Here is a 17,281-nt window from a genome sequence, read left to right on the forward strand (position 1 = left end):
GGGGGGTTACATTAAGGGACGGAGGGAGTAGCAAATATATTTCTTTTTGTCTGTTGAAAGAGAAAAAACTAATCAATGCTTCAATGAGCATTTATTATTGGCAAAAGTCAAAAACAAAAACAAGCCAGATACAATGGTGACAAGTCATTCATGTCATTGGTCCTAGGAAACAAGAACTTGAATTTTGTAAAAGACTACACCCTTTAGTTTTAAAATACATGTCGCAGTCAATCACTGCACACATGTATTAATACACAATTTTGACCATTAATATCTTTAAGGAATCTACAAATAGAAATTTTGTTTTGGAAATATAAGATGTTAATTTTGATCAAATAATGATTACACAACTTTTTCATAAAAACTTACTTGTTTTTTATGTTTAACCAATGCCCTTAGGGCACTAGTTAGCATTATTTTTTTGTTCAATCACAACTGATTGAGACTTTCTATATGCTTAAGGTTTCACCAAGAGACTTATATGCTCAAGCACGCAGGCAAGAGACTTTGTAAATGTTAAGAAAGTAAATAAATAAATTTGTCTTTACACTAGATTTAACAATGGTAGTGTAAACTGAACAAATAAACATACTTTTTAGGATTTCTAAGATATGAACTTGAATACAAAAATCATAAGTGTTTTGTGATATTCGATTTGACAGAGTAATGACACGATAAAATAGCAGAGTCTTGTTAATCTTTTTAAGGTCTTCAACTCCTTATATAGGCAGTCATTTGGGAGACGTTGGAGAAGAGTGTCAACGCAAATAGAGTCGTTGAGAAGTTTCAATCAAGAACATTGGCCATTTGCCTGATATGGATAATTCCGTTGAATAGTCCTTTGAATTTCTTTTGCTGAAAGTAGAATTATCTATTGCATCTCTTTTGTTCTTGAGGTCCTTTGTTTGTTTGCACACGTAGGCAGGAGAAGACAAAAAAAATTGCTCTATCAGATCCTAATTATTTGTATTATTAGGCAAAAGTCAAAAACAAAATCAAGTATTTTTCTATTTTTTTAATAACCGAAAGTATATTTCTTTTTTACTATTGAAAGAGAAGAAACTAGTCAATGGGCATTTATTATTAGGCAAAGGTCAAAAACAAAAACAAGCTAGATACAATGGTGACAAACCATTCATGTCATTGGTCCTAGGAAACAAGAACTTGAATTTTGTAAAAGACTAATCCTTTAGTTTTAAAATACATGTCGCAGTCAACCACTACACACATGCCAATACACAATTTTGACCATTAATATCTTTAAGGGTCTTGTTAACCAGTTTCCTCGGGGCAATGATTAAGGAATCTACAAATAAAAATTTTGTCTTGGAAATATAAAATGTTACTTTTGATCAAATAATGATTGCACAACTTTTCCATAAAAACTTACTTGTTTTGGATGCTTTAGTCATCATGTTACATACAACGTTTGAACAGTGATAAAGTACTCGACTCCAACATCTAGGGTACATAGTGGTTTCAGGACAAAGGGTGGAATACACCACTATCACTATGAGAATATCTTATGACACTTTCATAACTTTTTTACTATGTAGTATTCTCATGGTTGGTCAATCCAGTATAAATATTACTCCTAATATTTATACCTATATGAAGACATGATAACTCTTTTCTGTGATCCGTGAGATGTGATCATCGGTCTACCCACATAATAGTCTCTATGCTTTAATGTTATCCTTTTTCACAATAAAGCTTGACTACGGATAGTTTAAGAATAATGTTCTTTCGTTTAATGAATCTCACGATTAAGTCACACTTAATGCTCTATTAAACGAACTAATTATTTTAAGGACTTTATTATTTTGAAACAAAACAATATCAACAAAGAAATGCCTTATTAGTTGCCATCACTTCAAGAGCTTAGATGTCTTATTAATATTACTACTATTTATTTCCTAAATGTAATGCAGACTCGATCTATATTACTACTATTGTTATTACCCTATGCTAATTAAGACTTTAATCTTATGATTACTAAATGTTAATCTTAATCATAAATGAAATTTTTTAATGGACTGACTCTTACTATTAAATGACCGAATGTTACCTAGACTCGATCTAAAGACCGTAATTATTATAACAACCGTTAATTTTTAATACGACCCTCGAATAATGCAATGCAAACTAATTGTGACCTAAACTACGACTCTAAATATAAAATAAAAAACAAATGTTAGTTCCTAAATGAGAAAAGAAAAGAAAATGGTTAGTACTAAATGAAAAATGCAAACAGTAAAATCAACTATGTTAGTGAGAACAAAATAAAACTATATGATAAACTAGACTCTAAAAATAAAATGACTCAACTAGGACTAAATATTTTTGGTATTTTTAAATTTTTTGATTTTTTTTCGGTATTTTTGAATTTTTGAAAACAGAAAAAAATTACGAAAAAAATAAATGATTGAAATATAAATGACAGAAAAATAAAAGATAGAAATAAGTAATTTGAATCGCTTAGTCGAAAATATCAACAATTTGCGTTACTTATTTTGTTTGACGATATAATAATAAAAAAGTTTGCAATTTTTATCTGTTTGCAACAGAGCAAGTTACCTGTTTTGGTTGCAGAAAAGTAAGCGGCGGTTAGGATTCTTCTAATCCCCCTGTTTATTCGTTGGATATTAAATAACATTCATGTCGTGTTTATTTATCTTAAGTAGACTATACAAGTGACGAGGTCGTTTGGACGTTCTAACATAATCAATTATCAAGCTGCACCTACTGATCGTACGATGATCCTTACGGGCAGGGTCTATACTATCTCGGTTGATTGCGACCACATATGAAGAAGTTATGTGGTCGTATAAAGGATGTTGTTTTAAAAAATACATGTCAAAAAATGTTATCATATAAAAGAAGTTATGTTTTTATTTTAGATGAAGATTTGATTAATGAGTATTTTTAAAAAAAAAATGTTCGATACATAATTTGACATTCTTACGATATTTTTTAAAGAACATTCCTACAAAATTTGAAGGTTAGGATTTTTATTTTGTATAAAAAAATTCATATGGAATTTCAAAGGAATCCACATTCTTGCATAAGAATTAGAGTTAATGAAAAGTTATCCATTCCGAAAAACCTTTATACACAAGAATTTTACGCTTCCACCACTTTGATTGCCACTCGAGATCGACCTCGAACAAAAATTAATATTAAAACAAAATTAAAAAGTAATTCACACCACATGCATGTACACATCTCTTTTTGTATGTAAACCAAATATCTTTTGGGCAGAATCCCAAAGACTAATCATTTAAAACAAATAGGACTACTAGTAAAATTTAATACTGCTTTCTCACAGGTGAATTCGAATTCATGACCTTATTAAACCGGAAGAGATCCTTACAATATGATCTAAATACTCTTATACATTCACATACATATCTATTAACACATATTCATTAAAAAAAATAAAATCTATTAACACATATTTTTAGTAAATTAAAAATTAATAGAAAAATATAACTTCAAATTTAAAAAATATGAACAAAAGAATAATAATAAACCAAAAAAGTAGTACTAGAATTAAAAAAATATTTTTACCTTGAGTATTTTTTTTACCAATGAATGAACAGTGAAGAAGTAACAGTAACAGAGTTCCTACAACAAAACCCTACACGAGTGAGTTTCAGATTCTGAGACACACGCTATTTCTTCTTCATTCATCCGATTTCAATCTCTCTCCGCCGCAACAATGCCTCCTAAATCCGCCAAATCGAAGGAAGCTCCAGTTGAACGACCCATCCTTGGTCGTTTCTCTTCTCACCTCAAGATTGGAATCGTATTCTTCTATCTCTTTCTAATCGCATCAATTTTCAATTTTTATACTATTTTCAGTAACCCTTTTTCAATTACAATAATGGGTTCTCCATTAATCAACTTCATTCCATGCTTAATTGATTCTTTATAATAGTCTAGATAGTAACTAGAACCATTGAGTTGCTGTTTATTTATTTCAATGCTTATTGATTTTGTGAAATGATTTTTTTGTTTTGAGAATGATTTGGTTTATTTGAGCTTATTTACCGACGTAATCACTTTGAGGAGCTTATGAAAATAACTTATGACAAACTGTTTGTTTGTTTGTTTCAATAGCGGATTGAGTTTGTGAAATGATAATAAAAATTGTCTGAAAACGATTATTGGCCTGTTTCTATTTGGGTTATTAAAGTTGATCAAAGGGCATAAGCAAAGAGAAGGTTTGTGAGAGCTTATGGAAACAACTTATGACATATTCAAGAGCTGTTTATCACTTTACTTCCATAAGCTCTCAAAGATAGCTTATATGAAAACGAATTTGAATTTATTTTATCTTTTGATGTAGAAATAGCTTATAGATAAGCACTTATATGAGAAACACTTGAGCTATAAGTGCTTAATTTAGCTGTTTATCCAAACAAGGCCTTTGGTTTATAGGCCTGTTTGGATATGGCTTATTTAAGTTCATCTACTTACATAATCACTATAATACTCTTTGAGAGAGCTTATGAAAACAACTTATGACAGACTATTTTGAAGAGCTTATGAAAAAGTTGTTTTCAACTTATTTTCATAATCTCTCAAGGATAGCTTATGTGAATACGATTTAACTGTATTGTATCTTTTGGTATAGAAATAGCCTATATATAAGCACTTAAATGATAAATGTTTATGCTACAAGTGCTTAATTATGTTGTTTAATCAAACATGGACTTTGTATTTTTCATTTCATGTTAGTTATTATTACTCTGTTGTTCAGGTTGGTTTGCCAAATGTTGGAAAGTCTACACTTTTCAATACACTCACAAAGATGGCAATTCCTGCTGAGAACTTCCCCTTTTGCACTATTGAGCCTAATGAGGCAAGGGTCAATGTCCCTGACGAGCGTTTTGAGTGGCTTTGTCAATTGTTCAAGCCAAAAAGCGAGGTTTGTAATCTGGCTCATACCATTGCTGGTGTATCTCTTTTGTTAATCTACTAATATACACGCATGCCGTCACTAACTTTTAGTTATCTATTATTTGATGGATAAGTGTATTATATATCCTGACGTGTTTGTTGGATCTGTAAATACAGGTCTCTGCTTTTTTAGAAATCCATGACATAGCTGGATTGGTTCGAGGTGCTCATGAGGGGCAAGGGTTGGGAAATAGTTTTTTATCTCACATCCGGGCTGTTGATGGCATTTTTCACGTTCTACGTAAGATGATTCCTGCTCCTATTTCCACACCACTTTTGCATCATGATGTTATGATATTGTCATATTGATTTCGGCGTTATTAACCTATAGTCATTGTTGTTTGGTAGGTGCATTTGAGGATCCAGATATTATCCACGTAGACGACACTGTTGACCCTGTGAGGGATTTAGAGGTTATTACTGAAGAGTTACGGCTGAAGGTATGCTTAATTGAAACCTTTTCTTTATCATAAAATTGGCTTTTGGGCCAACCATTATTTATTTTTTGAATAGGCCAATATTAGTATGTTAATTGTTATGTTAGGATATTTTTCCTCCTTGCCAACCGTTATTGTTGTTTGATCAAACATCAATTTTTTTTGATTGGTTGTAAAGTACATGGTCTTTTAAGGGGGCTTTCTTAACAAACATGTGGAAGGATGAATATCTCTGCTCCATTGATTTTGTTTTTCTTTAATATCTGTCTGTTTATCTATGTGTGTTTTAACGCTAAGGAGGATCCCTTTATTCCAAATTCATTGTAATTTCTTTTTTTTTTTAGTTTTGATGAATTTATTATTTTATCAAAATTTAAAGGTTGTACCTTTTCAATTGAACTTCTTGTTTACTGTAACGTAACTGCTAATCCTTTCCCTTTGCGTAACATCATAGGATATTGAATTCATGCAAAACAAGTTAGAAGATCTTGAAAAGAGCATGAAGAGGAGCAATGACAAGCAGTTAAAAATCGAGCTTGAATGTTGTCAAAAGGTTTGATTTAGCTTCTGAGCATTATTTGTACTCATTTAGCTTTTGCATGATACAGTAGAAACTCTTTAATTTAATACTCGGTAAATTAATAAACTCTCTAAAATAATAAATTTGTCCGGTCCCGACTTGGGTCAATGTAAAAAATTGAAAAACTCGCTAAAATAATAAGATAATAATTTTTTGGGAGATCCCTTTATAATTTTCGGTCCCAAGAAAATCATAAATTAATAATTCATAGAAACTGAAAAAATATATATTAAGAATACATTGAACACATTTGTTCCTCTTGTTTACATTTACTGTACTTCAAAAGTCATTATTGATTTCCAATGCATATGAACACAGTAGTTACTAATTTACGTTGAGTCCCAAGGTTCGCTGCAACGTAATTCTAAGAGGCATAAACTAATTTGCCTTTTTGTTTGGTATGTACAGTATAATTACTTAAAAACTCTTTAAATTAATAATTATTAATTTATCGATAAGTTAATAACTCTCTAAATTAATAAATTTCTCCGGTCCTGACATTATTAATTTATAGAGTTTTAACTGTACTATGGCCATTGGCCACCTTTTGTCTTGTTATTTTATATAATTTACAGTTTACTACTATTGTATCTGTTATGTGTTGTCTTACTTTTTTTTTTTGGGTGTTTTATTGGTGTTTTCTTCGTATGATTCTCTCTGGATTCCACAATACATTACTTTAATAAAATGGGAGTAGTTGCTTGCAACAATATTCTCAAATTTGGGTTGAAATATAATGTAAATAATCAAATCAATTGCCTCACTGGATGACTTATATTAGCTCTTAAAGAAGCATGGAAATTAAGTATGTGTTCATTTTTATGTTATGCATTGCATTCTCTCATAAGGTTGATTCTATAAATGTAATGTCACATTCCTTTTCTCTTCTCATGTGTTTAAGTTTTGTAAATATACACTCAAAAAAAGTTGTGGGTAAATATAAGATGAACATTTTGGTGGCAATTTTTTACATCTTCAGGTCAAGGCATTCATTGAGGAGGGAAAAGATGTACGCCTAGGGGATTGGAAAGCTGCCGAGGTCGAGATTTTGAATTCCTTCCAGTTGCTTACTGCCAAGCCTGTTGTATACTTGGTAACATATTTCACTTCTCTTTCTTGCTTTTGACTTTTTGTATGTCTTTGGCTTACATACAACCTGTAATCTATGTCATTTCGTATCATATTCTACTACCAATTATTTCGCGTTACCAACGATACTTAACAGTGCTACATAATTTGGGATATGTCTTGATGGATATGTGTCAGAAGTGTCTGTTTTCTATATGTTTGGAAAATATGAAATACTAATTTGATATTTCTCAAAGTTGGCTGGATATGGCTCGGGTATATTGATGATGTGATTATTAGCTGCGATTGACTCCACATTGTAATTTCTTTTATAGGAAACTCCTAAGTATAATAATCGTTTGGTTGAAATGATAACATTAGAGAGAGAGAGAGAGAGAGAGAGTTGGGGTAGCACCTATAGTAGAAAATATGGTGGAAAATAGGCTTAGGTGGTTTGGGCATGTAGAGAGAAGACCTGTAGATTCTGTAGTAGAGAGTAGATCAGATGGAGGGGTAGTCAGATCACTAGAGCCAGAGGAAAACCTAGAAAAACTATAAGTGAAACCATTAGGAACGATTAGAGATTAATGAGTTGGATCCAAATATGGTTTATGATTAATAGAACATTATGGCGTAATTTGATCCATGTAGCCGAACTCACTTAGTGGGATAAGGCTTGGTTGTTGTTGTGGTTGAAATTCAAATATGAACATAAGTTTGATTATTTTCTATCCAAAGGCATTTGCAACTGCACAAGTTGACAAAACGATGTATGATCTGGTATTCATTTCCTCTTTCCCAGCCTGCGATATGAACCATTCATTCGCATACCTTTTTCTTGTGAAGGCCACATTTCATACATACTTCCATCCAAACACGTCGGCATATATAAGTTCATTTTATAATTATTTAATTTTGTTATCTTTGCCAATTGCCATTTCATGTTCTAGAATTTTCAGAACTCGCCTTATCACTCTATGTATTTGTGTCCGTCACATATGTTTAGTGTGAAGTATATATAATTAGTGACTGATAAATTTAATCAAAATCCATATTGTTTCATGTACTTTATCTCAGATCTGTTTATGTGAATTTTCCATCTTTAATACTTGCATTTTATTCACAGATTAATATGACTGAAAGAGATTACCAAAGAAAGAAGAACAAGTTTCTTCCCAAAATTCACACATGGTACGTAGTTATTTTTTTTCTTTCCATGTCATTTTTTTCTTCTGGGAGCCATTCAGACTTTGTCTCATTCCTGGCTACCTCTGTGCGAATATGAAGGATGCAATGAATAGTTGCAAAGTATTTTAGTTATTTCTTTCTACGAGCCACTAGAAGAAGAAAATATTTACTAGTTTGTCACATTTTGTTGCTTCTTGTGTATTACTGTTTACTTTTAACTTATATTTCTTATTGTGCCTAGTTTTTCTGTTTTTCCTTATTATTCTCTAAATATTTGTTGGTTTATGATGTATTAATGTCAAAAAAGAAATTTAATTACCATTAGTCACATTTGTTCTCCAGGGTCCAGGAACATGGTGGTGGACAAATGATTCCTTTCAGCTGTGTCTTAGAGAAGAATCTTTCAGATATGCCTCCTGATGAGGCGGCTAAATACTGTGAGGCGAACAACGTTCAAAGGTCTGTACAATGTATTTGCCTTACTTCTATTAAATGTATGAATGTGAAGTTATTATGCAAATATTATATTTGAGAAGACTGAATTTACTTATACATCAAATATTAAGGTCTTGAGTATATGTTGAAATATTCATTTTCATTCTTTTATACCTTAAAAAAATTTCAACTTAATAGACACCACATAGATTCATATTTTATAGATATCCGGCCTTGACCAGTCAGTCAGACGGATCTAACAAGGAACCTAAATTGGGTTAGTCCTGTCAGGTACCGGTCGAAAAACTGCGAACCAGTGAAACTCTGTTATTCTCACAATGAACCAGTTTCTTTGCTTAAAAAAATAGTATTTTTTTAATCGTATGAATCAGACACATTGGCTTATACAGTCTTACCAGTTACCATTAATATGCAACTACTATTCTTTATTATTTCCAAAATGTATCATACTATACTGCACGCGCACGCGCGCACGCGCACACACACACACACACACACATATATATATTGAACAAGTATTTATTTATTTCTGGTTCGACCATGGTGTGATTATAGTCAGACCATTGAACTGTGAAGCAATATTTTCATCGCTGAATGATTGGTTCAGTTTAAAATACACCGGGTGTCTGAGCTAAGTAGCTGACCCCACTTAGTGGGATAAGGCTTGGTTGTTGTGGGTGTCTGAGCTAACTTACCGCTTTCACATGTCATATATTATCCCAAATTCATTTTCCCTTGGTCGCCATTGCCATCCAAATTTGAAAGTCGCAGACGTGTAAAATATCAGTAAAACCTAATATTCATTATTTTCTGTGCATATGCACTATGTGTCTATGCTTTTGAAGTGAGAATTAGCCTTGTTCTCTTTTAAACAAATTGAGAGAAAAAATCCCTTTTTATCACAATTAAGATTACTACATCAGACATTAGAAGCTTATCCTGTTTGCCTTTGTTTTTTATTTTTTAATCTCCTTTTTCATAAGAAGTTCTAGCTGAATCCATATTAATTTTAAAGATTTGGTGCATAATTTATATGCTACTGAAATTGCTATATCTTTCATTTTAACAGTGCTCTTCCCAAAATAATAAAGACTGGATTCTCAGCTATCAATCTCATTTACTTTTTCACAGCAGGACCTGATGAGGTAAATATCCACATATCTCCTTTCACACTGTTAGTTGTCTTCTAAATAGTTATGAGTGTTCACGGTCTTGGTTTCATAACCTTGCCAAACTATAATTATTAGTTTCTCCCATAGTTGGCAAAATCTTACGATTTATAATTTGAAATGCACGGTTCTATACTTGGTAATGGGACAACTATTTTAGTCATATGATGAATAACAAATGAATTTAAATCGTACAATCAATGAGTTGAATTTGAATCATGCAATTGATGAATGAATCATCAGTGTGATTTGTATCATTGATAGGAATAGTTCGATTCAAATACTTGTTTTTTAGTTTACTTTTTCATGTGCTTCTTGTCACATATATGGTAAAGTCAAATGCAATTATATTATTGAATGAAAAGAAACTGAAGGGCTGGTATGAAATGCATGTGTTTGTTAACACCTCCCTGCACCCCCTTCCTTTGTTCTGATGTGTTCCTTTGTCGAGGCTTCATGGTGGTTCTTTCTCATTCTGATTTGAGAACTGTTATTTGCTTGAATTCTTTTGTTTGGTTTTTCCATGTCTAAGGTACAGCTTTTGGTGCCTTTCATTTCGTAACTTTTGTGGCTATTATTTGCTTCTTTCAGGTTAAGTGTTGGCAAATTAGACGCCTAACAAAGGCTCCTCAAGCTGCAGGGGCTATCCATACTGATTTTGAGAAAGGATTTATTTGTGCTGAGGTAAGTTCATTAATTTTGGACACTTCTTGATCAACCATATTATCTCTCCTATTTAACTTATTTACGTAGCATTGTGACATCTATACATATCTATTCAGCAATTAAATTATCTGCAAATGCTTTATTGCACCAGCATTTATTTTTATTTTTTACAAACAAGAACAGGAATTCTCAGATTCTAAGATTGAATACTAAAGGCATCCTTTCCTTCACGACAAATTTAGAAATGAATTCTTCTTTATGATTCTAATCAAGCTGTTTCACCCTTGCAATATGAATTACCGTCGGATAAGAATCTAATTGAAGTATGCTTTTCTTAAGATTGTTTCTTATTCTATGGCACAATCACTGTTACTCATTGTGGTTTGGTCTACAATCATCCAACAGTTCTTATTCTATTTTCTTGGCGGCCTTTATGGCATAGCCATTCCCCTTATGAAAATATGTGTTCACTGGTTATGTAGTTTAAATTCTCATGATTGAATTTGATCTGTTAATTTTTTTTATTTTTTTATTTTTTATGTTTTCGCTGATACAGCGACTTCTATATATATACACCACTGATCTAGGTGCTTTGCAAATGTCGTTTCAGGTGATGAAATTTGATGATCTAAAGGAACTTGGAAGTGAGTCAGCTGTAAAGGTATGCACTTCTATTCTTTAGATATAACTTTTTTTGTATTTCTATTGATTCCTAAAATGTTTAGATATAACTGTAATGGAACAAAAATTTGAGACAACACTTCAGGTCTGACTTCTTAGCTTAATTGTGGCAAATATTTGAAACATTTGTGTAAATTTGTTTATGTTGTTAGTTTATAGGTTCTTTTAGGGACCTAACCATATCTCACTCTTTGTTGTATTGTTTATTATTAGGCTGCTGGAAAATATAAACAAGAAGGGAAAACTTATGTGGTCCAAGATGGTGACATTATATTTTTCAAGTTCAATGTTTCTGGTGGAGGGAAGAAGTGAAACCAGAAATTCACCTTTAGTGGCAGTTGTCTGCTTTCCGTGAACTGTTTTTCATGGACACGCCTACCATGTTTTTGAGCATTATATAAGAAGTTGAAAGTGTAATTTTTGGAAATTTTCATGAACTATGTACTTAGGTTAATTATTTCTAGTGGATTTGACTTTAGCCATTTCCGATTAAAACGTGTTTAAGTTACGTCTTATAGCAGTTTTGAATACATAAATGTTGGTGAGTTGATCCCTATTGAGGTATTGCGTGTTAGATCAATCAGTATATTGTTTGTTAAACAGAGTAAATTTGATGTGAACTGGGAATTTTTTGGTTACTACTTCCAATTGAATTTCTCAAAAGAAATTATAGGCCCTATCATATGAGTATTTTGTGTATAAAACGTTTTTAAAATTAGTGACATTAATCAGGTTTATGTAGATATCCATCAGTACATTAATGGAACCTTCAATTTCTTGAGAAATAAATATGATCTTTACTCAACCTTTATATCTTGGCAATGTTTTTAATGCAAAGAACCTAGACCAGGTATCTATATAAAGTAAAACTAAATACACATTTGGGTTTGGGATTGGGGAGAGATGATGATGCGTGGTGAGTTTAGGGTATAGCTGTTAAGAGAAAATAATTGTCATTGGACTCTAAGATCTTACATTATGCTTACAAAATTACTCCATAATATATACAAAATGTTTTCCTCATTGGATAAGGAATAAAGACAACTGAATGCATAACTAAAATAGACAATAATTCTTGCAAATGCTAAATATGAGAGGAAGGGGTTGGGGAACTTGTGAATTGTGGTTAGAGCTCAATGTTAGGAAGAAAGAGCTATGTATTGTAGCAAAACTAGTCACATAGTTTGCTGATTTGAGATGAACATTTATGATTTAGGCTTTGTTTAGGTAAGAAATGAGTCTCCAAAGAAAGAAAGTAAAAGGGAAGATTGTCAAAAGAATGCAAGTGAGTAGAAGTAGAAGTAATATAAGATATTATTATGACGAATACAAGTAAGGGTCTACATATGTTATTCGACTCTATCAAACTTTAGCAGTTTGGATGGTCAGAATTTCATATTTTTTATATCAAATACGAACCAGTTCAATTTGATAATGAGTTGGTTCATGTTTGATTATCGAGTTATGAGACATAGAATAGTTTTTAAAATAAAATAAAATATATTACATTTTATCCCATGAAAATTTTGCTACGTAGACTTTCATTATTTAAAATTTTAGCACTTGTACTAAGTAGTGATATTTGTACAACTCTTTAGAACAACTTTGTTTCTCTCTCTTTTGATTGGTCAAAAATAATAGATAGAGAATAAGAACCTAATGTAAATATGAGAGAAAAAATTGTCAAAATGTTGTCACAAAATGGTTGTACAAATATCATTTCTCTATACTAAATGAAACAGTTATAGATTGAACACTTCAAAGTTTTAAATTACATCTACAAAAGTAAAAATTCATAATTTGGTTTTAATGAGATGAGTTTGCGGGTTTAAAACCTTAAACATGTTATTCAAACAAAATCACTTTTTATTTGATTGAATTGGTTGGGAGTTAAACCAAACTACAAAACAAGATTAATGTGTGAAGTATGCCATGGGTGCGTAATTTACCATCCCTTAAACCGTCCACCATCACCCCTCCTTCCTTTGAGGACCTCACGGTCAACCATTTGATGCACTCAGGCTCCCTCTCATGGAATCACGCTATTGTGCGCTCTCTATTCAACCATACAGATGCTACTGCAATCCTTGCAACACCTTTATACCCCTGACTTATAGAGGACACTCGTGTTTGGAAGGCAACAATTGATGGATCTTATACGGTTAAATCTGCGTATAGATTATGCATGAATCTCATCCACGATCAAGAACCTCCGCATAATCCTCAGTGGAATCTCATATGGAATCTCAAAGTCCCACCACGTGTCCGCACTTTTCTTTGGAGGATAGCACATCAATGTCTACCAACGAGAGTAAACCTTTCCAATCGTGGCATCCCGTGCAATGAATCTTGTGTCTATTGCGATCTTTTGGCGGAATCTCATATGCATATCTTCTTTATTTGCTCCAAGGTGATTGAATGTTGGGACAAAATTGGTACTGGAAACATTATTCGTGAGCTACTCCTTGAGGCTAATAACTTCTCTACCATGTTGTTTGATTTGTTTACTAGGTTAAAGGAGCAAGAAAAACTCATCTTCACCATGACTCTTTGGAGCTTGTGGAAGAGTCGAAACGCAAAGCTTTGGGATTCAACTGATACTTCAGCCACTTCCATCATTATCCGAGCTCAAGATGTGCTACATGAATGGAGTTGCATGCAAAAAGCTAAGCATCCGGTGACTCCCCAAGATCAACAACCGGCATGGACTAAGCCACAACCAGGATACATTAAATGTATTGTCGATGCTGCCCTCTTTAACAATAACACAACTACGGCTTGCGACTTGGGCTTTTGAGACTCTACAAGAGCTCTTTTAATAGGTAAATCTGAATACCTCCACTTATCTGTATCAGTCCTTGAAGCGGAATCTCTTGGCCTTCTTCACTCTTTAAAAATGGCAATCTCCAATAGCATGCACAATGTTACCTTTGAAACGGATAGCAAGACTTTGGTGGACGCTCTTTCAGCTCGCAATATTCCCTCCAATGAATTTGGTGATTTAGTTTTTGAATGTAAGAGCCTCTTATATAGTAATCCCGATTACGTAGTGTCGTTTGTTCGGAGGCAAACAAATAAGGTAGCTCATAATATAGCTAGAGTTGCCTTATCACACCCTAGCCCTCATACTTTTCAGGAAGCCTCTTCTACATTGTATCCCTTGATCTTTAATGAAATGCAGTAATTTTGCTTTGTTTAAAAAAAAAAAAAAAACTAATACTCATCTACGGTTGAAGACTTGTTAAGCTCATCCATCGTAGAAGGCGCCCTCTCTTATTGCTCTCTTCCCAAATGAACAAAAAACTTTTTAGCACGAGGCTCATCTAAATAAACTTTTCTTTTCTTTCTAAATAAACATTTCCCTTGTATCATATTCATATATCTTTCCATTGTTGTACTTTCAACCAAACTATTTGCGTGCTAGGATTGGCGGTCGATATGATAACATTACAAGGAGTTACCGTGATTATGATAAAATCAAACTTTAAAGCATCACAAAATCATGATATCTCCATAATTTTGTCGAACTCACCATCAAATATTCAAACATACATTATATGTTATACGGCTTACAAAGCTTTTTTCATGTTCTTTTACATTTGATCATTAATATCTCCTTGGTCATGTTGATGAATTATATTTTCTGGAGACATGTATGCATTCTAGATTCATTTTTATTGGCAAGGACAAATTCATCTGATGAAACTCAATTTATTGGTCAAACAATATTACTAACATTTCACTTCACTTAATACTATGCTTCCAAATGCATTTTGCATTAAATACATTCTTTGAAGACACCATAACAAATAGCCCTAAAGCAGTGGCGGAGCCAGAAATTTTAAGTAGTGGGGGCAATATTTACATATAAATTTCTAAAATAAAAATAGAATAAAATAAGTGTTACAAAAATATATTGGCTATAATTTTTTTTTATAGATAATATTGGGGACTGCTAATTTACACCCACCTAAATACACTAAGGTGTAAATTAGCAAGCTACACCCACTTATATTTTACTAAAACACCAATTTGTTTCTGTTCTAATTAAATTTAAATAGAAGAGCAATTTTGTAACTATCGTAAGGAAGGTCCCTGAAAAAAGAAACAAAAAAGACAATGACATGCTTAAGGTACAAAATATGTAATAGAGACAAACTTTTAAGGAAACAATATTTGGAATGATGAAAGTGATCAGTGTAAATTAGTGAGGTGGGTGTAAACAATTTGATAAAATTTATAAAAATGAGTGTATATAATCAAGTGGGTGTAGGTTGCTAACTTACACCTTAGTGTTTTTAGGTGGTGTAGCTTGCTAATTTACACCTTAGTGTTTTTAGGTGGGTGTAAATTAGCAGCCCCTATAATTATAGAAGTAATGTTTTCGAAAAATGAAACTAAATAAAAGAAACAAAGAGTAGGAAAACACATAGAAGAGAGGTGCATGTATTATTTATAATATGTAATCTAGTTATCATAACTCTATCATCATATTTATAATACTGTATGTATATATGTATGTGCTGGTGTTGGAAATCTATGATGTAGTATTATATAGGATGGATATAAAAAAATCTCAAAATTAGCGGGGGCACTTGCTTGCACAAGAGCCAACATGGCTCCGCCCCTGCCCTAAAGGATTAGGTGTTGCGGATGATGAAGTTCACACTCACAGATAGACTTTAAGCTATTGAATTTAAATGCATGGATATAAGTACGAGCATGTAAAATTCTCTAAAAGCAATTTTTGTAGTCAAATCATACATAATGAACTGTATATGTTTATTACTAAAGTCTGGTGTCTTCATGCATTTAACATAAGTTGTACTACTTTAATTACATTTATTTTTAAATTGGATTGTATCGCTTGATAAAGTTGTTAAGATTCATAATCAGATATTTATATTATTTCAAATAACATATCGCAAACTAAATAATATTGAATATAACATTCTATTTGGGTTGGTAAGGTGGTGTTTGGGTATTTATATTCTTTTAAATAACTTATTACAAACTAAATAATATTGAACGTAACATCCATTTGGGTCCTCTAAAAAAAACCACTTGAGTTGGCACAATAACGTTGGTTTGAGAACTTGAAGTGTACTTATTCTTAAAGTCTAACTTTCAATTTTCTCCCGTACCAATTTAAATGAGTTATTTTAACTTCTTAAAAAATAACTTCTTACTAAACCATAAAAAATAACTTTACTTGTACAAAAAAATATATTACAAACTAAATATCAATTATTTTTTGTGTTAAACTTATGGTTCTCATGGAAAGTAACTTGAAGTTCAGACGAAATGTAAGTAAAGTCTAACATAATTTTTTCATACACAAATCGAACTCAAATTCTTTTAATTCATCGTAAAGGGAGCTCAATAACCACATGAACCCTCCTTAAAAAAAAAAAACCATGTGAACCCGAATCATCACTTGGTTAATTAAATATCAATTATATTTAGAACAAATAGTAAACGAGTGCCCCCAGGGCACTCTTTAAGAACCATAAATAGTAAATTTTATGAAAAATTGTGTAATCAATGTATTGAAATTTGTAACATTTGACTTTTTTAAGAATATTTGCACCGAAGAAACTCGTTAACAAGACCCTTAAAATATACTCCATCTGGTCTTAAATGTAAGCAACTTTTCGTTTTTTAGGTTTATTCAATAAATGGTGTATGTGGTCTATATTGCCACATACATCATTTATTTTAAAGGGAAATGTTAACTAGGCACAAGTTTAGAAGCCAAATGTAGAAACTTATTTTTGAAGATTGTGCATTCAATGTTTTGAAAAGTTAAAAACTTATTTTTTCAATACAACATACATGTTTTAATTCTTTTTTTAGATCCTTATTAACATGACCCTTTATTAAATGAATCTAAAAAATGAAAAGTTGCTTATATTTAAGACCGGAAGGAGTAGTAGATTAAACGAATAATTAAAGAATAGTTTGCATTAGAGCAAATAGTCACTTTAGTCCCTGACTTTGCACCTCGCTGTCACATAGGTCCCTGACTCAGGATTAAATACAAAAAAGTCTCTGACTCTACACTTCCGTTA

At 32.0% G+C, this 17,281-nt stretch overlaps 1 protein-coding gene across 1 annotated transcript; it reads left to right on the top strand.

Annotated features, from left to right (window-relative positions):
- Positions 1-3,678: 3,678 nt before the first annotated feature.
- Positions 3,679-11,766, top strand: LOC146945022 (GTP binding protein). The gene is made up of 12 exons (XM_085743401.1): positions 3,679-3,808; positions 4,766-4,933; positions 5,083-5,206; positions 5,314-5,405; positions 5,857-5,955; positions 6,962-7,075; positions 8,177-8,241; positions 8,581-8,697; positions 9,764-9,839; positions 10,455-10,547; positions 11,140-11,190; positions 11,424-11,766. The coding sequence occupies exons 1-12, from the start codon at positions 3,722-3,724 to the stop codon at positions 11,520-11,522; spliced, it is 1,185 nt and encodes a 394-aa protein (XP_085599527.1). The 5' UTR covers positions 3,679-3,721; the 3' UTR covers positions 11,523-11,766.
- Positions 11,767-17,281: the final 5,515 nt, after the last annotated feature.

The sequence above is a fragment of the Medicago sativa genome, chromosome 2 (assembly GCF_051527215.1).
Source record: "Medicago sativa cultivar Bolivia chromosome 2, Bolivia_mono, whole genome shotgun sequence".
In the NCBI taxonomy this organism is placed as follows: domain Eukaryota; kingdom Viridiplantae; phylum Streptophyta; class Magnoliopsida; order Fabales; family Fabaceae; genus Medicago; species Medicago sativa.

Excerpts from the sequence above, each read along its gene's own strand:
- LOC146945022 (XM_085743401.1), top strand. The coding sequence starts at position 3,722 with ATGCCTCCTAAATCCGCCAAATCGAAGGAAGCTCCAGTTGAACGACCC. Across the intron at positions 5,207-5,313 it reads TGGCATTTTTCACGTTCTAC|GTGCATTTGAGGATCCAGAT; the intron begins GTAAGATGATTC and ends GTTGTTTGGTAG. Across the intron at positions 7,076-8,176 it reads CCAAGCCTGTTGTATACTTG|ATTAATATGACTGAAAGAGA; the intron begins GTAACATATTTC and ends TTTTATTCACAG.